Below are 26966 nucleotides of genomic sequence, written 5' to 3'. Positions count from 1 at the left end.
AAATTAGGCAAACACATCAACCCACCACTAAAAAAGATATAATTTGACTGAGTCAAATACACAAGCAATCCCTGTTTAAGCCATTTCTAATTCATTTTTACCAAAAGATCAAAAGAACATAGTGTCTCAGAAACGTAGGGATCGTGAATCAAATAAAAATGGGTCAATATTGTATTTGCATATATATTTCTGAAAAAGTTGTCCTTGAGAAATATCTATGTAGCCCTATGTACAGCGGCAGACATATGATATAGCTGATATTTACAGAATGCAGCCACTAGAGGGCTGCGCAGCATACATCATCTTACAGGAGGGCCTGGGTGTGGAGCTGCGCTGCCAGGCCCTCCGACATTCTACAAAATCCATTTCCCTGTCAGAAACGAAAGGGGTGTGATATCTGGGTCTGAAGCAGCTTCCCTAGCTCTCCGCCCACAGAGCTCACTGTTTACTTAGAAGGAACAATTCATGGAATTGTTTTTAAAGGTGATTATGGCATTAAAAAAACAAACAAAAACATCCATTGCAATTACATCAGTATATATATATGCCAATTCCAAGTATGGTATGCAGCTATATATTAACAAGACAGGCCCCTTGCTTTGGCCTCAATTTACTATTCCAGTTAGATTTGGCATCTTAGCCCTTTAAAATCTGTGATAATATAGATAATCAATACATAGGCTTGCGTAAAAGGTGGAATAACAGTGCTTAGGATACGTGTGGTAGTAATTAACTATTTACAGGGAAACAAACAATTAAACAGAAAGAGGAAGAAAGAAAAAACAATTTCAAAAAAGAGAGTCTGAAGCCATAATGCCGGCTGGGTTTGATTGACAGTTAGCAGTGTAAAATATCTAAAACATTTAGTGGCTAATTCTCACCTCAAGACCAGGCACCCCAATGTCCCATCAAAACCTCACTAAATGACAGACTATGTTCTGTACTCTGCAGTATAAACCTAAAGAATGACAGTTTCCTTCATAGGCTGTGAGGCTAGCATGTCGAGTGGCTGCATGCGTGAAACGAGCCATGAAGCAGCAACGGTTATTTTTAGGTACTGGAAGCTTTTTCAGAAAGTGGACTACACCTTTGGCGAAAGGCAAAAGGCATGCGTTTGAATTGTATACAGTCATATATATATATATATCCGCTGCCTTACAGAGAAGTAGATGAAAAACCAAAAATAAAAGTTCTGAACCATTAAAAACCGTTTGCACTGAAATGTCATGCATCCTGTATCTAGCTTTGTGTCAAAGTAACTGTTTCACTTAGGTGGCGTAAAACAACCCAAGTAAAACAAAGAGGTAGCTCAACTGAATGGCTAAAATGAATAACTGAGTATGTTTGTTGTGTTGATGTGTGCATGCCATGTACACACACACACAAAGTCCAGGCATTTGAAGCAGCGGTTTGTTGATTTAAATACAGACAAAGACACTGCATATAGGCAGAAGTTGTATGAATAGTTAAATGTGTATTATATGAAGTCTCCTTTGTTTACTACATCCCCTAACATCTGCTTGCTCTCCATACAACCTTGCTCTTCATGCCAAGATAGGCTTCTTTAGACAAGACGCACATGAAACCACACATCCCAAACACACACACATCTCTTTCTCTCTTCCACTAGCTTCACACTCCACACCTCCATTAAGTCGCTCCAGCACGCTCTCTCTCTCCATTTCTACCCTAAGAGGGTCTCCTGTCTCCTCTCCACCGTAGGGGGCTCAGAGGGTCTAGGAGACCTCGCTGCCGAACACCTCCAGCACCAGCGGGGTGAGCTGCATGCTGTGCTCCGGCTGGAAGGAGAGAGAGCGGTACTGCTTGGAGTGCTCCTCGTTGAGGCTGCGCAGGTCCGCCAGCTTCTGGATCATCCTGGCGTAGAGCAGCCGTTCTCCTGGGTGGTGCAGCTGGATGTAGGCCTGCAGGGTCTCGGACAGGTGGTCTTGGAGGGCCTCGATCCGAGCGTGATCCTGCACACCTGGGCGGTCTGCAGGAGAGGAGGGGAGGGGGGGGGTGTCTTTAGATATTTATGGCTGTTACGCAAGCTAAAAGCCACCTAAAATAGCTGTTACAATTAAAAACTTAATTTGAAAACTAATGCTTTAAGTGTTTGTCATTGTAGTACAATGTGACCATTTTAACTTCTTCAATTTAAATACATATTTGTATTCTATTTTATCTTCAAATTGGAAATGTTCACTTCTTTTGTGAAATATCTTAATTCTATATTATCTTCCTATAAATTTGTATGTTTATATAAATATTTAATTGTCCTTCGCTTCAAAGTGAAGCAACGGTCACAAAACCACATTTCCCCTGGGATAACTAAAGTATTCTGATAGATTGTGTTTAGAATGTAATAATATTTGTGCCACTAAAGAAATCCTAGAAGTCAAAACGTAAAGTAACATCAAATTGCCTGATCTTTCAGTTTTCCTTCGGTTCTGGTCAGGTGGCGAGCTAATTTTAGATCAGAGAGAACACATCTAATAAATAATGAGGTGGCTCATATTCAATTCAAATATCCACTCATGCGGCTTTCACACCAGCGCTTTTCCCTTTCTAGCTCCGAGCTAGAGCTTTTCTGGTTCAGCTCCGGTTTCCCTTTTCTGCTCCCGCTCTGTTCACACCGCCCAGAGCCCGACTGGGTGCTGCCGCTGCTGCGTCATGACGTCACCGTTTACATCCCTGATTTGCTCCCCAACGGCATTACGGCGCTCACAACAACAACAACTGCGTCGGGTCGATGATCGTGTTGCTTTTAATCACACTAAGCCAGATTAAATTAAATAACGACTTCTCCAACCTTATGCTTTTCTCCAGAGTGCCGTGGTTCATTGTTTATTAATGTGTTTCTGCAGCATTTACCGACCGCTGCAGTGTTGGCTGCTCTTCCACGGGAGTTTATTCTCCCGTTAGCTCCCGGTTAGCTCACACTGCAGCGGCCGCTCTAAAGTATTCACTGTCCGACTCACACAAGCAGCTGATACATATCCCCAGTTCCCCTTAGCCTAAGTGAATGTGTGTCAGTCTGAATTGACGCTGTTTGGTATCACAACGCTGTTATGAAAGTTTCTCTGGTATAAAATGGGTGATGTTAGCATAGCAACCGAAGCCAAACTGACTAGGCCTACTTGCTATTGCTATCCTATTGTGGCATAAACCGTTTTCTACAGGCACATTTTACCGGCGTATTTTTATTATGATTCTACTTGTGATAGTCGGACACGACAACCTCTGCAGCCCATGTATTGATTCCATCCGATAGCTGCTATAATACAAAACAAAACGTCTGCCTCTCTCCACAATGATCAATAACAATGAACGGATGGTCAAAGTAAGGTACAAATAAACAGAATCACACGAAGCCTGGTTAGTGTTGCCTGACTTTATAAATTGTGTTTATAAGCAATACTGCTTGTAGGCAGGCATGACAGTCGACCCATGTTCAGGGGAGGAGGGTTTAGTTTCCTGCACGCCTCGACGTAAGAGAGACGTAAGCGACGCCACCTCTTAGCTCCGAAGCTCTTGCCTCTAGACCGACACTTTTTTGGAGCTGGAAGTGAACCGGATTCCGGAGCTAAGAGCCGGCGCCGCTGCGGTGTGAACAGGAAAACCCGGCGCTTTTCAGGCTCGCGCTGGTGTGAAAGGGGCAACACACACACACACACACACACACACACACACACACACACACACACACACACACACACACACACACACACACACACACACACACACACACACACACACACACACACACACACACACACACACACACACACACACACACACACACACCACACACACACACACACACACACACACACACACACACACACACACACACACACACACACACACACACACACACACACACACACACACACACACACACACAGGTCCCAAAGAACGCTTAGATCTGCACGTCAACGTGATTCAGGATGACTGACAGATATCTGAACCTGCTTGAAATCATCTCTAATTACAAATATTTAATCTTGTTCAACAAAAAACCTGTAATAAGTATATTCTCTATAGGAGGAAAAGAGGCAAACGAGATCACTCAAACACTTAATCGTGACCCCTCTATACGTTGGCTCCGCTGCAGTCAGACCTACCAGGAGAGAGCAGGCAGATGGCCATCAGCATCACATGTTCCTCCTCCTGCAGGTTGAGCTTCTTCAGGCCCACCTGGAACTTCACCAGCGGCTCCAGCAGCTCCAGAGTGTGTCCCGCTGCGAAAACACGTAACACATCATTACTGAGTGCAGCGTATAGAATCACCAGAGGAGACTGGAGGGACTGCGGATGGAAATTAGCTCAAAGCTAAAATCCGGCATATTTACACTTGACGCATCTTTTGTATTAAGTGTTCATTAGTGTGCATTGTCCCTGCTAAATAAACGATTAAATGAAATGAAATACGAGATCACATAAGAAAAGCCCTCCAGGGAAACCATCCCGCTTTCTAATTTTCTGAGACGGGAAACGTCTTTTCTGCTGTTTTCATAAAGAACTCCTGCCTGAGAGATCCTTACAATCAGCTCATTTGAATGTGGATCCGTGTTCAAGCCATGTATGAGGTTTTAAATATAAATACATGAAAACACTGAAGAACTGGTAAATCTCCTTTCCTCTTGTTATGGCTGCTGCTGTGTGATCAACATCAATGCTTTCTGAGCCCTGACTAAATGGTGCCTGTAATGAACTCAATAACTATGACATGCTTTGTACTGTGTCTTATTAGGGCAAAGTATTTGTACGATAGACTAATGCAAAATATTTGGTTTTTTAAATGTTTTGTTTAAAAAAAAACTAATCTTACTTTCTGGAAATAATGTTTTACTATTGTATTTGATATTTGTAATGATACGAAGCAGTAACTATGATGAATAAAACAAATCTGAAATCAATAAACTGGAACCAGGAAAAAAGATAATGAATTGTAATTGTGTGTCGGAGAGAAACACTTTATTGAATACTTTTATATCTTTTTTTGTAATACTTTCATATTTTCTGATTAGATATTGTGCATTAAACATTCCTGTCATGTCCTCGTCAGTTCCTTCAGTGATATTTTAAGAGGAGCAGCACAGAGCTGCTTCTCGGCTGCAGACAGTGGTTGTTTTGTGTGTTGCGCAGGTCAGGAGTGACATTCTTTGCTTGATCCCAGAGAGAGGGGTCTTGTTTGAAAGGCAAATGAAAGCCTTGCCCACAGGGGCCTCTGCGGATATGTAGGACTGGTTTCGCAGAAAGAACGTATATTAGCATCCTCTTTCCTGTGGGTGTGTGCTCAGGCAACTGCCAGTAACCTTTCCAGTACTCCCACACTAATGATCTGGTCACTATCTTAACACGGGGCCACTTCCTCCAAGCTCTGAAAAGAAGTGTTAATGTGTAACGTGTGCGTCCTTTCTTCAGCCAAGCCGAATGAGCCTGAGAGCGTGCGTATGCATAGCCGAACGGTACACGTGGCGTAGTTAATACTGACCTTTGGTGACATCGCTGACCTGGTATTTAAAGTCCGGCCCACCACAGCTCCAGGACATGTCTTCCAGGTTGAAGCTCTGATTAGAGCGCAGCATGATCACCTCGATAGCGCTGGACTTGAGCAGGGCGATCTGGTCCTCTGCAGTCAGCTCCCTGCGGGGAACGACATCACTCAAGTTAGTGAACCATATATAGTTAATTATTAAATACATAGTCCTTAAATAACCTTTATCATGCAGTACTGGGCACGTTTCATTTGATGGTTAAGAGATCGGGGTAAACAAGTGAAGATTCTGTAATATGTAATTAGCTGTGATTCATGTCAAAGGGATTTCACTTATCAACCAACTGGAGTATCAAGGTCAGTCGCTGTCTTAAATGTTTATCAAATACGAGCTGTGCTGGAAGACAAAAACATTCAAAATATTTCTTTCTGTCTGCTTCCTCCCGCTGTGATGGGTCCCCGTGTATGGAAAACCCATTTGATAAACATAAATCACGCTGTTTCAAGAGTCCTCACTGTCACGGTCAAATCCGGCGTCTAGTAATATTAGGAAATTTCTTCTTCTTCTTCTTTTTTTTTTAATTAAAGTCGTGAACTAGCAAGAGACATGAGCTGAAGCCTGCAGGTCTTCAGGGGAGGTCTGGGTGTTTTCAGTGCTTAGGGAGCAGATCATAAGTGGACAAACATTCCAGAGGTAATCCAAGTACATCCATCACTCACTGCCAGTGGGAACGACAACTTTCAGGAAATACAGGCCCCGACTCGTTTTAGCCTCGACTTTGGGGTGACCCCCGAGACGCTGAGCGCTTGTCCCTGTCAACACACCGAGAGACAAACACGCTGAAAGATAGCAGCTTCCATGTGTGGAAGGGGGCGGGGAGCAGGGAAACAATGTTGTTATATTGCCTTTACAGTCACAATAAAAGGGTCGTGTTTGCCACTGGTATATGATCCTTTACTGTTTTCAAGGTTATATTGCAACTCAAACCTTTATATCTCTTCATTGGCCTTGTGCAATTCAAAATAAGAAATTTGAATTCCCAGAAATAGATCTGTCTACGTGCTTAAAACCTGTTGTGATGATCAGATAACTGTGTGTCTCCCTCCAAAAGCAGGTCAGTGAATCACCTACTAACATACTAAAAAGGGCCGAACAGTACGCAGGACAACAAGTCCTTGGCAAATGTACAACCTTGAAGGAACAACACAAAATAAAAACATTTCCCACAATGTGTCAGTTATCTGTAAAATACAGTCCATCAGTAATCTCTGGCCTTTAGACCACAGCCATCACTGTGGCACAATATCGACTAATCAGGCAGAAAAACAAGTAGGTGTACAAAGTCTTCCACACACATTTTAGGTAAAGAGTCACGCAGACATGAACATTAAAAAAAAATCTAGACAAGTAGTTCTGAATATTTTGTCTGGGCGTTTTTGTTATTACTAATATTTTCAAGAAGTCCTCACTGGTTAAGTCAGTGGTTCTCAAACTTTTTCTGTCAGGCCCCCCCTTTGGAGAAAAAAAAAAGTCGGGCCCCCCCAACACAAATAGTCACGCTCAGTGGCGGCGCCAGAGATTTATTTTAGGGGTGCTGTGGGGTAGCTTGACGTTTCATAGAGGGTGCTCAAACATTTAGGGTTTCCCCATTTAATGTACCGAATTTTCTACTGCAACACTCCCCACGCAAACACACAATGTACCCGCGACTGTTACAATGAAGGCTCGATAATCAGCTCACGGCATATAAGCAGGGGTAAAAGTGCTATTTTTATAGGTGGTGTGCGGACCTCACATAGGGGGGTCCGGGGGCAAGCTCCCCCGGGAAGATTTATTTTTAAATATTGAAGTTAAATGCATCAATCTGGTGCACTTTGAGAGCAAAATGAAGAGAGCTATGGATACATCTCTCAACACCCATATGAAACAGAACTGTAAACAGATTTACTTTTTCTTTATGGATATTTTACAAATCAACCTTTTAAACTTTATTCTTGTTTTACTGTCATATAGTATTTCATACCTGTTTTTCATTTATTCTCTTATTTTTTTATAACTATAATGATCATATAAACGTGTGCCTCGGAAATAATTGTTTACATTAATGGTGATCAAAACATTTGAGACCCACTGAGATAATACAGAGTCCTTTAGCTCACTGAGTCTCTCAGTCTGACAGGAGAGGACTCTCTTCCACTTTGTTGTTGAAAAAACTCCGTTAGCGTAGCTCGCTAGCACCAGAAGCTAACAACAACGATCTCCAGTACCGGTGCACTCTCTCTCGCTCACGCACACAAAATGGCTCGTTCCACACACACACAGAACCGAGCTTTAATGAAACACAGAGACCCAGACGTAATAGTACTGTACTGCATCATATTATTTTCGAATCAATAATTTTCAAATTTATGATTTTTTTTTTTTATAACAATTGTTCCTCCTGGTCTCTCGCGCCCCCCCCTGGCATGCCTCTGCGCCCCCCACTTTGAGAACCACTGGGTTAAAGGTGGGGTAGGTAATCATGGAGGAACCAGCTCGAGTGCGCTAGAATTTGAAAATACACAGCCGGAACAAATCTGCCACTTCCTTACAGAGCCCCTCCTCCAACACACACAAACGCGCACATGACCAATGAGGGCACGAGATAAGTTTGTGCACAGATGGAAGGCTGACAGGCAGGTAGGCCATCCAGTTATTTTAGCCGGGCCGGCTAAAATGATTGGTCGTGCTTTTTACAGCACTACGGCTTCCAGTGATGACATTTTTTTATGGATTTTTTGTCAAAGCACTTAAGATATTCATTGCTATCAGGATGTTAAGAGCATTCCATGGAATATAACAAAAAGTGTATTTCGAGCCGGTTCCTCAAACTTACCTACCCCACCTTTAAGTTGAGCTGCTCTACTCTATAAACAAAACTAAAAAAACAACTAAGACAATCGGGAAGTCTTCTGCAAAAGCTCAGTAAATATGTACCCTCTTCTCTATCAATATGTCATATTGGTATGCCCAGACTGAATTGGCCACATGTCATCATCAATAGTTGTAAAGGTCAACTCAAAGAATGGTTGAGAAACAAACGGCCGTGTAATCACCGCTAAATGCACTTTAATACAGGGGTATCTCCTCTTGCACTTTATGTAGCTCTTGTATTTTCTCTTGCACTTTATATGTCGTTGCTGCTATGTTGTATTACCATGTCATAAACACTTGTGTATGCTGCTCTTGCTCTTTTGCACTTTTTGCATATCATGTATTTTGTTTTTGCTATGTTTGTAAAATTAAATTTTCTTAAATGTTTTATGTGAGGGACTGCGGATGGAAATGATCTCAAAGCTAAATCTGGCACTGTTACGCTTGACACATTTTAATGTTTTAAGTGTTCATTACTGTGCATTGTCCCTGCTAAATAAACGATTAAATAAAATGAAATGTCAGCTAACTGACATGTGTACTGGCCATCTTACAGTTCATTGTAAACCTGGAAAGAAAAAAATGTGTTGTCTGTCTCCGAGTCAAATTGTCTCTAGATAAGGCAGGTTTCTGTCTGTCTAACATCTGACTAATGCAGAGTGACAAGAGTCAAAAGTCTGTCAGACACAAACACAGGTATAATCCTGATAATCCTCAAAATATGCTAAAAACTCTTTAAATGGCACTCAAGCATACAATTATAATGTTACTTACTAAACTGCAGCACAAACTGGACATTCTTTTAAGTAAAAACAAAAAGTCTTAAATAAGTGCTTGAATACAGGATGTTTGTTTTAATTTAAAGTCAGATTTTTCACTGTTTTACCATAGTCTGTATAGCTTTTTCAAGTCAATAATGTGTGTTTATTATCTCTATAAGGAATTTCCCATCATCACTTTAGGGTAAGTGTTTTTTTATTGCAATCATTAAATCCACACTAGTACCTGAACCCGGGGATCATCTTGGCAAAGCCGATGACCTTCTGGATGCTGTAGGAGACCAGGTCAGCCAGGTGGGGCAGCATGGAGAAACTGGAGCCCTCCTCCTCGCTGGAGTCGGGGCTGCTGCCCTGCTCGTGGTACATCATCAACAGGTTGTTGAAGTTCATTTTGGTGTCTACTGACTCTGCAGCGAGCAAGATGAGGACAGCAGAGAGGAGGTCAGAAGAGAAAACAGAGGTCATTCACAACGCACCATGAAGTCACACTATTTCTTTATGAAAAGACACGCTCAGCGCTGAGAAAAACAAGAGAAATGATGGAACCGAGAGGGCCTGGTGATGGAAAAGGATCATCTGAAAATACACGAGGTCAGTAGGAGTGGGATGAAACTGAGGTGACAGCTATGACAACATGTGAAGCATGCAAAGCTTGCTGGGGTTGTTTTCAGTCATTTGTCTCCACTGAGTGTTGGCGGTAGGCCACGGGACTGTGTTCCTCGCTGTGTGCACTACATTAGTGACGGGTGCATTAATGAACTCATGTTTACAAGTAGGAGTCAGGTGTCGGGGATGGGATTGTTCACACAATTTCCTCTGGATTCTCAGTAAAGCAGCACAACAGATTATATATGCCAATTTGCTAACACCTGAACTGGAAAACACTGCCGTGTTAAATTAAGTATTAACTGATTTTCTCAAAACTGGCCTGACAATTGTGGGACAGATCACCTTGTATTTAAAGTCATTATTTGTGTTTAATACCTCAGTTACTATTTCAGTTAAGTGACAGCTTATTTTTGCTATTTTTAATATAAGATTTGCTGGAACTAGTTTGATTGTGACCCTGGACAGTCACAGTTTGCACTTGATTCAGACTGAAGCCTCCACGGTGTGTGACTCTTACCTGGAGAGTGACTGAAGGAGTCGGAGGAGGCATCAGACAGAGAGTGGAGGGAGGCCGCTCTGCTGGCACTACGCGTCACCGGACCCTCACGCACAGGGGGCTAAACAGCAGAAAAGTGGACGGAGAGATACGAGGATTATTAATTAGTCTAGTCACCAACAAAATGAAATAATAATAATAATAATAATCTTGGAATATTTCACAATTATGCTGTAAGAAAAAAGTGCATCTTCATTCACAATCTTCAAATACAGCCCACCAATTTGTGATTTTGATTCCCATTATATATAATATGAAGTAGAGTTTTGTTGAATATCTGTTGAAAAAATAAAACACAAGGATGAATTCTGATGCACTAGAATTACAGGTTAGAAAGGTCTGAGGTGTTTGAGGGTGATTTAACAGTTTCCAAAGGTTAACTGGACCGTGTGAGATGTGTGTGTTTACAATACAAAACATGACCCTTGTTGACAGGCCGTGGAGTTAAGCCAAAGCAGAAACATTTCTGATGTGAGCAAACAACAACACGAGTATGCTTTCAACAACATTAGCATGCTTTCAACCACTCTGTTGAAATGACAAGCATAATTGCATAATCGTTTATCTCTGTCTGTCAATATAAACCCTTAGAAGCTGAAATAAACGTGTCTACAAAATGTTAATATCATGATGAGTATATCTGAATAATCCACAAACCCTGAAGCGGCAGAAGTCAGTGTAGGAGTCGTCGTATGTTTTGTGGTGCGCCTCCACCAGCGTGGCGATGACATGGCTCTGTTCATCGCTCAGCCGGGGCCGCCGCGCCTCCTTCTCCGCTTCGCGCATCGCTTCCTCATCCTTCCTCCGCTGAATCAGGTCCTTCTTCCTCTGCACTTCCTCGTCTGTCAGAATGACTGAGGGGGCCAATATAAAAGGGACAAAGAGAGACAGAGAGTGTTAGAGTAAAACTAAACCTCAAGCGGGGTAAAAGCAGGGCGACTAGTGGGGAAAAATACTTTAGGACATAATAAATTGGTTGCGGTACACCACTTTTAAAGCTTTTCATTTTCATTTGATTTTTTACGACAGCTATGTCAATGTGACGTTAGGTTGTCAGGGCAGGGGTTGTTATTCTCTGAAAGAAGCGAATGGGAGGGGATGGGTCCATATGGAGACCCCTGCTGCAATGAACAAGTGAACGCATTGTCTCTGTTTGCTCCCTGTTGTTCTAACCACTGAATTAGCTTACAGAGACAGCCGAGTCTCAACAACATGCTGCTGTTTTAAAACGGCAATGCCACTGGCTCCTCTTAACAGTACAGTATATAACTAGGGATGGGTACCGAGCCCCGGTATTAAACGGGCCCCGGGGCTGAATTATTAAAGACCGTGGTACCGTTAAGCAAAAAGACTACAAAATGCGTCCATGATTATTTTTAGTATTTTCGATCTTTCCAATCCAGACGAGATATTTCTCTCCCCCCTGTCTGTGTTCGAGGGGGCGGGGCAGTTTACACACACACGGCTGCTACCTGCATGCAACACACACACACACACACGGATGAGATGGCGGAGTTAACGCGCTACAAGGTGTGGTTAAACTTTACCCGTCTCGATGTGGACAATACTCGTTGCCAAAAGTGCAATAAATGTTTAGCATGTAAGGGCGGTAACACGAGCAATTTGTCTAAACATTTAGCAAAAGTGCTCCACATTCAGACGGAGAAATGCACCGTTTTCGACTGTCTTTCTAGTAGCTCTAGTAGTAGTAGTAACTTTTCCACGGCAGGTGTTATGTATGCTAGCAGCAACACACGGAGTAAACTCAATGATACAAACATGGGTTAATGATTAAAAGTAACTGAGTTATTTACTTTGTTAAAGTTTCAGCTATTCTGTTTACAGTTCTGTCATCAGATTATTTAATACGATTTGTTAAAACGTTGTTTCTTTTGATGTGAAATATTATTTATTTAATTTAAATAAAAAGCAATGTTAACTTTGTTCACAATTTGTTTAATTCATTTACCTTATTTTTTTCTCCAAAAGAACCGATAAGAATACCGTTAAAGGACCGGATCGATAAGCGGCATCGATCAAAGTAGTAGTACCGTCCCTATATTTAACAGTTCTTCCCAGAAACACTGGGGAGGAAAGAACGTTCAGCTGGAAGTTAGAGGCCTTTGCTTAAAAGAGGCCCAGGGACAATATCCGGATACACGAGGAGAAAACAAGGGGAAAAACGTACCTGCTATTTACAGACCATGAAAATAAACAAGGCTGTGAGAAAAGAAGAGGCCTCGCTAGTTTGTACATAACAGCAGGTGTTTGAACTTCAGATGGAGTAAAGTCACTCTGAACTAGTGGAGCCTCCCCACATTGTACAAACAGAACATGTCAACACTGTAATGGGGGCGAAGACCCAGAGATACTTGACCCCTGTCCAAATGTTACATAATATATGTACAAGAGGGACAGTAGGCCCCCAATACTGCAAACACAGAGTTGTGTAATGTTTGCGTTTCATCCAAAAAAAGAAATAAGAAGAGTATACTGTTATTAATGTCTAATTTCTCTGCAAATAGCTGCTATTAATGAGCACATAACTCTGTTAAAATATTATACCTATGAATATATTCATAACCACTATTTAACCCCACAAAGGGGTTATCCCTATTCGAATACATGTCGTGCATCACACAATGTGATATTGCCCTAAAGCATATGGGTCTTGTGTCATACTTACACTCTTTCATCATGCCAATGTCCACACAGCGTTTGAGCCGGCATGCCTGGCAGTGGCGCCGGTTGTCCTTGGTGATGGTGCAACTGCCGTTAAAGGGACAAGTGAAGGCCGCCTTGCGCTTCATGCTGCGCCTAAATAGAATGTATACATTTTACAGTCTGTTAAAATACACACACATATATCAGTTCATGGACACACAATAGTACGATTCACTGACAAGAATCTAGTTAAAGCTCTATTTTTGTGTATGAACATTATAGCAACTCACTGGATTGACTTTGAATTGAATAAGTGGATAAATAATTTTAAGTGAAATGGCATAAATATGGATGAGTACTGGGAAATCTAAAGACGAGTGCTTCGAAAGTGTGACGCAAAGCGTAGTGAGTCAGTCATCAACGGACTGCATGTACCATCATTTATTCACAGATTTGATGAAAAACACACGGATGCATGCGTGGTGAGAGTTCAAACGAGGGCCAGCTGAGCGACTAGGAAGGACATTATTAAACATCCTTTCTTTTTCATCCTCCCCCTTAAAGTCTCAACACCACCCGCCGGGAGGAACGGACGTAAACGGGCGGATACATCAAATACACACAAGCTCAAACAATCTTTACTTGCTATAGATATTTCTTAAATTAGAAACTCATGTGTGTATCAATGATCAAGGCGTTACCCGTAGGAGCGAGCTCATTTGTATTCTCTAACTGCTGTGAACGTGGATGTTGTCAGTGCTTTTGAGTGTGTTTCTAATGCAACTGTGGGTGGTAATTATATTGTGTGTGTGTGTGTGTGTGTGTGTGTGTGTGTGTGTGTGTGTGTGTGTGTGTGTGTGTGTGTGTGTGATTATAAATGCATGTTAAGACCGGCGTTTGTATGCTAATGTTTTCATGTGTAAATAACTTGCCAGTCGTCATGCATCACTATATTTTCATCAGGGTGATATAAGTAATTGCGCTGCTACACGAGGCATACTTAGTGCGCGTGTGTGTGTACATTGAATATGTCAATATAAGCATTTGTGTACCTGAAAAACCCCTTGCAGCCCTCACAGGTCATGGCGTTGAAGTGGAATCCGGAGGCTTTGTCGCCACACACGCCGCAGATCCGCGGCACGTTCCTATCGAACTCATCGGGGGCCAGAGTGGACGTACTCACAACTGTGGTTTCCATCACTAGATAAAGAGAGGGCAAATGGAGAAAGACAAACAAATAAGCTCCAGGTTATACAAACGGTTCACTTGCTCAATAACTCAATAAGGGAAAAACATGAGATGGGTTGCCAACTTGTGGCATCTGAAGTGAATTTAAAAATATTTTCATAAAATTATAATCTGATTAGTGTTGCACAAGATATGCGAGAACAAAATAATATATTTCATATGACCTACCATAATTTTCTGATTAAGATTATATTTTTCAAGCCCCATCTGCTTTTTGTGATTACATATAAAATGTTGTCTCTTTTCAAATTCTACTAACTTTGTCCCTTCCTTCAGGACGTTTGAAGTCCTGAGGTTTCCCCTTCGGAGTAGAATTCAACTCCAGTGTTTTTGTCCCGGGGTGAGGAACTGGAGCCGTATGAATCAAGTGGAAAAACTCTTGTTCCACTCCAAAATGCTGAATCTGGGTTACATTTGATTACATACGGCTCCGAGTATCTATTTCACTTAACTGCCTCGTGAGAAGGAGAGGAAAAAATGGCATGTCACCGCAAGGCTAGCATCCTCATAAACAAATAATCACTGTCCCTTTTCACAAAGCTCCTTTCTTATTCTCCTCTTTGCTTCCACTGCGGAGTGAGAGCAAAGCAAATGATGGGTGGGTATGGAGGGCCAAGAGAGGGGAGGGTAACTAAACCGATACGATCATCCACAAACTCACAAATCAGCACACAGAGAGGAATGGGCCTGGATCAATAATTTTGAATGTTTTTGACTGATCAATCCATCACTCATGTCCAATTAAAAACCAATGGTCCTGCTGAAGTTCTCACATACTCTTTTAAATGCAACAACGGTTTTCTTTGTCATGTTGTTTTTCTACTTCAGTGCAACTTTGAACATATTATGTACAGTATGCCTTTAAACCAAACTCTTTCCATGGCCAATTTTATGAACAAGACATAAAACAAAAGGTCAAAATCAGAAAGGAAACGGAGGAGCTTTTCAACTCCTTAATGCTGCAGGCAAGCCGAGCTACTGTACGTGGACGTCTTGTATCTTAGCACCACATGCTTCACATAGGAACATCTGACACGGTTGTTACGGTACAGTGCAACGGTAAACATGCACACGACTGGAAGGAGAAGCAGCTGACAGCATATTTTGGTGGGGGGATTTCAGCGAACTGATAAACAATAGACCACAGAGAAACTCATCAGGTTAATGGTAATCCCATCAACCTGGGAAACTTAGGATGGGCTACCGTCACAGAGCCTTATGGCGCGTTTCCACTGCAGGCCTCGGTCGGCCTCGGTCGGCCTCGCTCGGTTTGGTTAGGCCTTATTAGGCCCGGCTCACTTTAATGCTGCGTTTCCATTACAGTTTAGGAACTGGGGTAGTTACTATAGTAACGCAGTGTAGGCGGAGCCGTGACGTCATCTTCAATGAGAGCCCCAGAAAAACAACACAGCCGTTAGCTCTTAGCACTCAGAGCTCACAGCTCTTCATATCTGTTCAGAAACTAGACAAAAGTTAAACAAGTACAAACCACAGACTGCCTGTGTCATGGCGAATACAGTCGCTGGTTTATTTATGTCTGTATAGGCTGTTGCTGTGACCCTGTGAGTGTGGACGGTCGGAGCATAACGTTAGCTTAGCCAAGCTCCATTTAGAAAACACGCATTTTAAAAAGGGTTTTTCGCCTGCCATCTGTCTGCAGACTTGTCGAAGCATTAATTCATGGTTTTTACTAACCGGTATCAGTATGTTGTTACTTCGGCATCATTTTAAAAACGTGTATTACAATTCAGTGTGAGAAAAAGTTTTTAGAGAGTACTTGTCCATAGACAAGTGAGTTTGGCAATTTACTTGTCCGAATACATTTTTCACTTGTCCAGAATGGACAAAAATTGGGGCCACTGGAATCTTCTTCTTCGTCATCGTATTTTACATTTTCCCACGGTTTTTACGACACCGCTAACGTAAGTGAGCGGTGAGATTTTACTGCATCACACATAGGGTTGGATATCGTTTGGATTTTAACGATTCCGGTTCTGCTTTTCGATTCCGGTTATTTTCGGTTCTCGATTCCGGTTCTTCGATTCGTCTCCTCTGATGTTACACTGTAACCTGCCTGTGAGACAGAGTCCAACCACACATGTCCAACACATAGGACATAACCTAATAATAATAATAATACATTATATTTATAGCCTATAGGCCTAGCGCTTTTCTACAACTCAAAGACGCTTGCACGCTTACACATGTCCTGCAATACATATGCTGCAGCTGCCCAGCTGCTCACTGTTTATAAAAGTAAACAAATAGTATTTTCATTTCAATAATGTAGCTACTTTCTATACCCTGCTTCATAAACAATACTGACATCCCTGTGCTCCTCCGAGTCTGGGGGTCCGGGGATGTGAGGACAGCGCGAGGACACAGACAGGGAGGCTGCTTTACTTCATAAAGGAAATGGCGGTCAATATTAACAACACATGAGCTAAAACGCTTAATAACCTTCATTACGTGTTAGAGAAAGAACATAAGAAAGTTTGACAAAGATGAGGCTGTTAAACGGGCAGCGGATCCGCTGTGTGTAGAAAGAGAGAGAGAGACGCTGAGCTGCACCGTGCAGCTGATACGGAGCATATGAGAGAGCTGCAGTCCGCGGGGCTCGGCCTCGCCTCCTGTCCTCACAACTCTTATTAATAGCGGTACCGGACAATTGTTATTTGTTCCTACTCGGAACCGAGTTTTGCTTCCCAACCCTGCCACTGTGCTACACTTCCCGCCCCGCCCCCGTCTAACTGTACAGAAAGCGGCGAGATGCATTTCCTTAGGAATCGACAAGCAGAACCGAAATTAACATTTCTAAACGAACAATGGCGGACACGTACAATTTGCCAATGAGTTCTGCCTTTTGTAAACTGAATGTATCAATAATTTGTCAATAAACGTCACTTGTCCGCCGGACAAGTCAATTGACAGATCTACTTGTCCGATATTGTAAATAACACGTCCCAGACGGTGGGACGTGTACTTTTTCGCACACTGCAATTAAATCACGGTCAAATATGTTCATCTTGTTGTAGTTGTAGCCCCCTTGCCAGCAATTCTCTCTCTAGTTTAGCATACTCAGCCCGACTCAGCCTGGTTGCTCCTGGCCCAAGAACCACGATTTTATCGGGCCAGAAAAACTGTGAATTAGGACCCTCTAGCCGGTACTAGGCCAAGTGGAAACGCAACCAAAAACGGGCCCTGCACGGCTCGGCACGCTTAAAGCGAGCAGTGGAAACGCGCCATTAGTGCTCAACTCAGGCTAATTGATCAGAGCCCTTGTTTCTGTTTGGCTGTTGACAATATCTTTCTAAAGCGGCCAAATCAGTTATGATAGTTGCAAAAGAAGAACAGACCTGCATCTGATTTAGAAACAGCTGAATGTGGCCCAAATCTGGAGAAAAAAAGTTCAGATTCCATGTGATTTGTGACACGAATACAAACAATAGGACATCTTTATCACATGTGTGAAAAAGAAAAGTAGATTTAGACAACTTTGTCTATTCTTATCACTGAACTCTTGAAACAGTGAGCTCTGGATTCAAAGCTTAGCAGTAATTTCTCACATTGTAGAGAAGGGAGAAAACATGTGGGTATCTTATCCGTAACCTGACAAACACAACATTTCATTTACTCTTATTGGAACATTTACTGTCCCTCTGCATAACACTATTTGTTTTGTTGCAATAACCAACATGCTTCTAAGGACAGAACAGAGGCAGAGGCAAGGTACACACGTAGGTCCTTCATACCAGGCTACGATGCTATTGTATTCTACACATTTAATGTCTTCACGGACACTTTACAAATAGGGTTTATTCATGGCCACATCAAGATAAGGCCTCCAAGCTATTTACTATACGATAACATTAGTCACCAAGGTGATGTAATATGAATGGGCACAGGTTTTACATTTCAAGCACTCACTCCATGCAGCTACATAATGTGAGTGACATGCTGGCCAAGAGTCTGAGGCTACTTGGAGTTTGTATACAGGCAAATAGTTCTGAACGAGCCAGTACATCGAGTTATTGCAGCCTGAACCCCCCCCCAACGCTTCGAGGATATCTGTTAGATAATGATTATTTTGGTGGCTTTAAAGTCAGCAAATAAACAGAAAGCTTGGTCAGGTTATGAACACTACTTTCTAGACTCCTGCTGACTTTGAAGATATCCCTCTTTACTTAAATTGCACCTGATTGCACTCAGGGATTTATTTATTTTAGCTAGTTGAGAGTTTTTGTAGAGAAATGTGTTACTATGACTCTTTTCAATTGGTTCCTTTTGTGTTTGGTGTAAATGTTGTTTTTCAATAAAAGAATGTTGGAAATAATGTCCTTTTTTTTTTTATCAACAAGGAATTTGTTTTATTTCAGCAATTTACCGAGAAGAACAGATAGCCATGACTGACTTAGATAACCCCTAGTTAATTTATTGCAACTTATCATTAAACATATGTTCTCATACGGTGCAGCCCTATTGAAGAGGTTACATTATCAACATACAAAGTATATCGATGAGCAAACTGAAAAATGGCAGCATCTTCTGCTTCTTTGAATATATAAGTCTTTTGGCTAAAAAAACTGCCATCATATGATATTACACAACACTAACCAGAATAAATGGCAGGGTGCTTTATAGAACATGAAATCTGTTCTGCTGCATGTCAGCAAACTAATCCCAACAAGCATTCACTCATCACTCACTGTGAACCGAGAGGGAAAACACCCATTGGATATAATCCATAATTGGATATCATCAACTGATCAGTGAAGTCACTCCTCTGTGATTGCATTCAGCCATGACAGGCCATTACACTAAATGCACAGTAGTATTGAGAGAGCGTTAAATAATGCATGAGGTTATTAGACCAGATCTGTACTCATTCCTGTCCCGGGCACGCTCAGCGAGAGAACAGGTTGAGCTTCAGGCTTCTACTGGATGTCTCACTCTTGAATGATATTATGTGTACGACATTCGGCAGCATAAATCAAATCTGCCATTGCAGTAATAGTGTGAGATATTACTCATGCGTTAAAGCCCAAGGATGAAGTTTATCAATGAGGTTTCCGATTAGCTCACAGGGCTGAGTCCTGCTCTTTGACTATAACTAGTGTGCTTAAAGATTGTAGCTTAACTACTTGACCAATTTGAGAATCACTGTCATTCGTTTTGAATTGGGTCTTGCCACTAACAATATTAGTTTAAACAACTTGGAGTCCAGCAACTTTTCAAAGCAACTGTTAAACTCCAATGTGTCGGAGCTGAAGACGATTTGCTTCCTGCAAAAAGAAGCAGCATATTTTAGACTGGAATAAGATGTCAAGAACACAGTGAGCATTAATTAGAGTGTGTCCTCTGCTTGTTATGTTCAAGTCAGGACAACTTGTCAAAGGTTGGCAAGTTACCAAAAAAAGGAAAGCCCTTTTTATTTTAAGCACTACTCTTTTTCTACATGTGCATGTTTCTGTTCCAACATCTAATTAACAATCTTAGGCAGCAAGCCAATCATTAACAAAGACATTACATTACATTTAGCTGATGCTTTTATCCAAAGCGACTTACAATAAGTGCGTTCGACCAACAAGATACAAACTTGAAGAAAACAGAATCATATAAGTACATCAGGTTTCATAGAGCAAAAACATTTCAAGTGCTCCTCAACTGGCTTTAGATAAGCCAGTCCTTTATTAGTATATAAGTGCTTTGTTAGTAATTCTATCGCTCGAAGTGGAGTCGAAAGAGATGAGTTTTCAGTTTGCGCCGGAAGATGTGCAAGCTATCTGCTATCCTGATGTCAATGGGGAGCTCATTCCACCATTTTGGAGCCAGGACAGCAAACCCACGTGTTTTTGCTGATGGGAACTTGGGTCCCCCTCGCAGCGAGGGTGCAGCGAGTCGTTTGGCTGATGCAGACAGAGCGTAGTGCACGCGCTGGGGTGTACAGTTTAACCATGTCCTGGATGTAGGAAGGGCCAGATCCATTCACAGCATGGTAAGCAAGTACCATTGTCTTGAAGTGGATTCTAGCAGTTACCGGAAGCCAGTGAATTGAGCGGAGGAGCGGCGTGGTGTGGGAAAATGTAGGAAGGTTGAAGACCAGACGAGCCGCTGCATTCTGGATGAGCTGCAGAGGTCGGATGGCACATGCAGGTAGACCAGCCAGGAGGGAGTTGCAGTAGTCTAGGCGTGAGATGACGAGAGCCTGGACCAGAACCTGCGTCACTTTGTACTTATTTAAAAACAACCACATGCCCAGTAGTAAGTTACAAGAAATGCTGGTTAAGCACCATGTTTTTTTGCAGCAGCATAAATTCCTGTGTCACATGTTAGGCATCATTTGACTCTGCATATGCACCAATTACACGTCAATACACGTGTAGTTCAGATGAGCTTGCATGTATTGCCCTCCGCTGTTAGAGTCCGAGAGGAAGTGCCAGCGCACACGAGGGGGCAGAGACAGTAGTGTAGAAGAGAGAGGGATGCACTGGAGAAGCAGGCCAAAGGGCGCGGGGGGGGGGGGGGGGGGGGGGGGGGGGGGGGGGGTATAAACAGATAGGATATAAACATAGATACAGCGAGTAGGGGAGGGGTGACCTCTTTGTCACAATTACTTTCTGTGTCACAAGGCGGATGTGAGAGGGGAATAGTATGCGAGCACTCGACAGTGGCCCAGAGAGAAGAAAACACAAACAGCCTCATTTTGTTATCTTAAAAGAAGGCTAAAAATATACTGTCACAAGCCACTTCAATTACTAGCTAAAAATAAATAAACGTCTCATCTCTGACAGCCTCTCCTCTTGAGAGTATCCGGGAAAATATTATTGCTATAGGATTTAAATGTTTTGTATGATTTATCTCAGTTGGTGTTGCTTTTACTCCCTTTATTTAATCGAGATGTTTATCCCTAATGCAAATCCCTTCTTGGCCTAAAAGACTAAAGCACGGAATGGATTGGATAACAACCCATGTGACAACCAACACACCCCCCTGCTCAGCCAATGAGAAAAAAAGATATTGAAGACTGGCACAGTTCCGTTTTTGGGGTTTAACAAAGGACATAGACTAAATCTGATGATTGCTTCCTCAGATGAACCTTGAAATGGCAGAAAATAGGGATAAATGACTTTTTCTGAAGCAAAAATGTCTTGTTTTGTCCAACCAACAGACCAAGCCCAAAGATATACCAGTAAGCAGCTGGAAGATGGAGAAGTTTGGCATTGACAAATTCATAATTTCAGCTTTAGTTAAAGTATTCACAATTGTTGACAAACGAAGAGAGAGGAATTGATCACGTAGCGCAAAATAATCCCTTTAGGATCCGAAACTGATTAATCCTAAAGAAAGAGGTGAAATAAACTCAATCTGATGAATAAGGGGATAAAAAGATGGAAAATGTGAACTGGAAGCCTGGGGTTTGGGAGTCTCAGTGAAACAGCATCAGTGGTCAATGAGCAGGAGATGAGGCCTGCTGTAATTACGCGCTGTACCGCAAACTGACTCAGGCATGTCATTTTAAATGGGTGGTGAAAGCTGCAAAATAAAGACATTACCCTAATTTTGGTGGCGTAGCTAGGGAAGAGGCTAGGGAGTTTCCTTTTCTTTTTACCCCAACAAATTAAACAAAGTGCTTCTTGGCATGCAGTGGAGCAGTGACTCGTCTTTTCCTCCTTTGATTTATTTACATCATGTCTGAGATGGCACACATGTGTCCCTTAACCTAGGGACTGACGTGACAACCAGTCCCAGGTTAGATTTAAAGACGTGACTGTCTGCAGAAGCCTTAATGTCAACATTTGATAAATTGTTGAATCTAAAGATGAATCGTCTTGTGCTGTTGGGGGTCTGGGCTTAATTAAGAACAACATGTTTTGTCATATAAAATAATATCTATAAAACGTTGGTCTAACCGACACCACATTACAAGTCCAACGATTAAATATGAACTACTGGCCAATTTTTTTTTTAGTGGAGTTGAAGGAATATTCTACCCAAGTGTGCATAAAATGATATAACCTGCGTCTCATTTATCAGCGTAAATTGTTTGCACCATCTGCATCCCAAATGTATACGGCTAACTCGCACCTTCTAATTAGCTGACATTAGATCAGTGCTAGATTAAATCTCGACTACAGATGGTGAGAACCTTAGGGACAGAGTCGAGACTTGTTAAGTGCTAATATGAGATATAGTAACACTCTACACCGATAATATTGCACAATGAGTGCAGTACTTCGAAAATGGTAATTCCTGAATATTTGTATTACTGCTGCATTTTGAGCTGATGTAAAATATTCATCCAGGGATAAGTGCCAAGGAGAACCATGGCAGGAATCCAAAACCACTCATAAAAGGTAGCTTATTTCCTTCTGTTCTACTTGCTACTTCATGTCATGCTGCGCCATTGTTTTCTTTGTCAGGTGCCCAGCTAATACGAAAAAGACATAAGTGAGAGCTTAGCTGCAAAAAAGATCTGGAGCGCAGCCCAGATGTTAGATTAACTTTCATCAAAGTCAATATTAAGTGATTATAAACCCCACCCTCCACCAACGCCCACCATCTAATAAAACTAATTAAGTGGGGCCATTATTGCCGGGAGTTGAAATGAAACGTGATCGTGGACAAGATATACCAAAGTGGGTAAAGAGGAGGATCCAGACAGCGTTTCAAGGAGGGATCATTTTAACTGCACACAGACGCGCAGAAGAGCGGGAAATAAAAAATAAAAACTCTGGCATCACGTCTCAAGAATGTCAGCAATGAGCTTACAGACCACATCCCAACACATAAGAGTCAGAGTCGGAATCACATCCAGACCTATAAGAGCCGAGGAGGAAAGAGAGGGATTGCTGTGGAACGCCTGACAGGGAGAAGGAGGACCTGTCTGACAGTCCAATGAGCATCCTCCGTCAACATCACATGACGCAATCCCAGAAATGGTTTTGAAATTGTTCCATGCTGCCAAAAGTTTCTCTTAAAGGGAAAGACAGAGAGAGAGCGAGAGAGAACAGGGAGAAGTTGTGGAAAGGGTTGGAGGGAGAAAACACAAGGCGATGTGTTTTACTGCATACCTCGGGCAAGGTCATACGAGTACAGAAGAGACATCATATCTGGAATGACCCGGCCTGCAGATCAGGGTTATAAACACATGGACCTATGACCCACACATTAAAGTACACACACCTTAATTCAAATATGATGTGAGTTTAGAAATTGCCTTAGAGAAACAATATGGGATAAACAGATCGGGAAAAGAGAACAATGGACAAAAAGAGACAATGTGGACATAACAACAAGTCGACAAACTGAGTGAATGCAGCTAAACAACTGGCTGAGCAGACTAGTCCAGTCCTGTCCCTTTGCTTCCTTCTCTCTCTCCCTCGTTCCCCCTCCCGCAGCCTCCACGGGTCTATCTCATGCTCTTTTCCTGCGATCACAGGGAGCATGTTGCAGCAGCCGTAACAGCACATGACAAGGGGACCTGTGCCCCACACAGGATGGGCTAAACTGGGGTGGGGTGGGGGGGGGTCACATGTCCTGTGTCCAACCCTATGGTCTGTGCACCACTCTCCCCCCCTGCCCAGGCCCCAGCGCTGGCCTGCAAGGCGAGAGAGAGGCAGTGACGGCAGCCTGCCCCCTTATGCTGGGCCCCTTGCTGGACTCTGGAGAGGGAAAAGAGACGAGGCAGGGAGAGGCCCACTCAAACACACACCGAAAGTCCTGTTTATGTCTATGCCGAATTTGACAGAGAATGCCCATTCTCAAGCACAGAGAGTTGAGCACGCAGAGAGCCAACTGGACAAAACCGGACAGGCAACAGAAATCTGGGTGAGGTGGGTGCAAATGCGAAAGCCCACAAATTGAAGTTATATAATCTCAAATAAATGGTATCGCCCCTCTCGGGAAATACGTAAATACTGTAGATGAGAAACAACAAAACACTTTTGAAAGATGGAAGAAAAAAATGTATACGTTACATCCATAATTCGGTTGAAAATAAATAAATCTAGATATCCTTCAATGCCCTATTTATCAAACAATTAATTATATTATTTTATTCTGGACGATATCTTTCTGCAAGACCTGTGCTCCATATACAAAAAAATTCTACCTGTGTGATGATGTGTTTGGCCTACAAACCATTAACCACATAATTGAGGACCAAAAGACATTAGGGGGAACTTAACACTTCATTAGTCTCATATGCAACTCAACATATGTGGGAAACAGCACGCATGTACAGACGTACACACAAGTGGGTCTTTACAAGTACAGCAGCCTCCTTCTTTCTATAGGGTTACATGTGAGAGGAAGGGACCAATTACTGTAGTCACGAAAGGGGGGTGGGGCAGGTATTTCAATGTACAGAAGACCTAATGGACTGTACCATCTCCACAGCACACAGGTCCATTACAACCTGCTACAGATAAAGTCAATACAGACACCAATGGAGCCCATTTTGTATCTTCACACACAGAAATACACTGAAAATGCATTCAGAAGTTGAAGGATGAATGGTCCTCATTTGGGTTGAGTCGTACATTTCCACAACATATAAATTCAGAACATGTGTGGCCGTTGATCTCAAGAGTGCCAAGTTGTTGAGGAACAACGACAAATTCACTTTTCTAAAACAAGCAATGAAGAAGCAGACATAAAAACACCATCTTCCCTACTGCGTTACAAATGTCCATCTCAATATTCAAATGTGTATTTACCTCCTGTAATTTGGTCCCCTTCGTATGTACTTTGAAGGGATGAGCAGCAGAGAGAAGCGCTAGAGGCTTTTTGAATTTCCGAATCAAGTAAGACAAGACGCTCGTAGTAATAAATGATGTCATTATCAGGCAGGGGCTCAGTTCTACATGACTATGCTGTCAGTGGTTAAGGAGTACAAATAGGTGTAGATTTAGAAATAATCCTGCCACGCTGTGTGTGTTTGTTTATGTTCCTAATGCTTAGACATATTTTTGGACATGGTCTAACTGTATGTTACATGAAAAGCGGGCTGAATTCTCCACTGACCCCTGCAGCGTATCTATGTTTTATCAAGGGTTATTGTGATATTAAAAAGTGAGCGAACTAGCTCATAATTAATTAAATAAATTATGGGGGAAATTCCACAAAGTCCACACATCCATATAAGTCAGGCCTTTAATTTAAAAAGGGGTCACTCATGTAGGTCACAAAGTACTGACATTTAACTTATTTCATATTGTGATGTTACATTCATGGAAATATTGATAATAGTTAATGCATTACATCTTAATACATGTGTACTTGTTCAAAGAATCATAGTTGTTAAATCACGCGACTGAAACAATTCCAGGAGATACGATTGCGGAAATGCGTAACATCAAAGCCACATATGTTAGGAGTTGATCACATGTTAATAATAGACTATTTCAGAGGAGATGTTCAAAATACAGCAAGCCACAAATATACACGTGCAGGAGGCATGTCTTCAAAGCAACAAAACAATATCTCACCTGAGGTTTTAGCATTCCCTTGTACAATAGGTAAGTGTTGAAACCTTGCCTCAGTTTTTCCCAAGTTGTTAATCCTGTTCAATAGAAAAGCAAAATGGCATGTCGCAAGTCAGTGAGTGGGCCTCGTACCTGACCAGCCGTCCCTCTGTTTATATAACAGTGAATTACTTTCAACAGCAACATACGCACTCAATTGTGATCAACATGAAGGCAGTAGCGTAAGTGCGCACACACGCGCACACACACACACACACATACACACACACAATAACAGATTAAAACTGTGTCAAACCTGTTTCCTACGAGGATTTGAGCAACATAAATTACAGTTACTCAACTTTAGCATTCCTCCTGTGCATGCAAGTTTCATACCTCGGCTCAACTTTTCCCCATGAAGACCCGAGTTGCGTTTAATCCTCTTTAGTCTCTCCGTTGGTCGTCGTGTTCAGTCATGCTCTTGCAAAGTGAGTCCCCTCCATGTTGCCTGCTGGGTGGGTTAGCTTCGAGCAGAGAGAGGACCGCGCTGTACTAAACTCAAAAATGTGAGGCGACTTGGGGAGAAAACGTCAAACTCGTACGCCCTTCTAGACGTCGGCACACACACACACACACACACACACACACACACACACACACAGCAGCGCTGGTAGTAGCTAGCGTTAGCGTGGCTAGCTGGCTGCATTAACCCTAAAACGAGGCACGAAGTCCAACCAGCTTACTAACCGCTCTGCGACCGCGGCCGACGAACATCCAGCGGGAAAACAGTCGAGACGCAGATGTATTTAAAAGACGGGCAAACGTACGCACTAACATGGAGAAAACTCAATCACACCTACGGTAGTTCGACGTGAAATACCTCCTTCTTCAGGACCCAAATAGATGGCCATTACTTTTTGTTATGCACCGCCCCCTCTTCAGGACCTCTACGGGAAAAAAGGGATTTCCCCCCCAGCCCCTCTAGTAACCAATCACCGGTGGGCTCGACGTGTATCCCTTGCTGTGATTGGTGACATTTCGGCCGAGCCCGCTTTTCTTTGGTCGGCTCCGGGGCCCATAAGCGGAGAGCCGCCCCCTCAAACAGGGGTGTGTCGTGACGTCAGAGGTAACGGAGAGGTAAACAACTTTGACCGCGTGAGGTTTAAAGCAACATCGTTTCGCCTCTAATCCCCGAATCAATGGACACCCCGGTGTGGGGGATCACCGCACC

At 42.5% G+C, this 26966-nt stretch overlaps 1 protein-coding gene across 1 annotated transcript; it reads right to left on the bottom strand.

Moving 5' to 3' along the window:
• Positions 1–516: 516 nt before the first annotated feature.
• LOC117557594 (vitamin D3 receptor B) lies at positions 517–26675 on the bottom strand. Its single transcript, XM_034233481.1, has 10 exons — positions 26132–26675; positions 25760–25833; positions 14075–14222; positions 13045–13175; positions 11016–11212; positions 10320–10419; positions 9420–9600; positions 5498–5649; positions 4125–4241; positions 517–1990 (listed from the first exon to the last, which is right to left on the bottom strand). Exons 3-10 carry the CDS (start codon positions 14218–14220, stop codon positions 1737–1739), a joined length of 1278 nt encoding a protein of 425 aa, XP_034089372.1. The 5' UTR covers positions 14221–14222; positions 25760–25833; positions 26132–26675; the 3' UTR covers positions 517–1736.
• Between the last annotated feature and the right edge of the window lie 291 nt (positions 26676–26966).

The sequence above is a fragment of the Gymnodraco acuticeps genome, unplaced genomic scaffold (genome assembly GCF_902827175.1).
Source record: "Gymnodraco acuticeps unplaced genomic scaffold, fGymAcu1.1, whole genome shotgun sequence".
Taxonomy (NCBI): Eukaryota; Metazoa; Chordata; class Actinopteri; order Perciformes; family Bathydraconidae; genus Gymnodraco; species Gymnodraco acuticeps.
The sequence above is the reverse complement of the archived record's forward strand: the minus strand, read 5'-3'. Positions and strand labels throughout refer to the sequence as shown.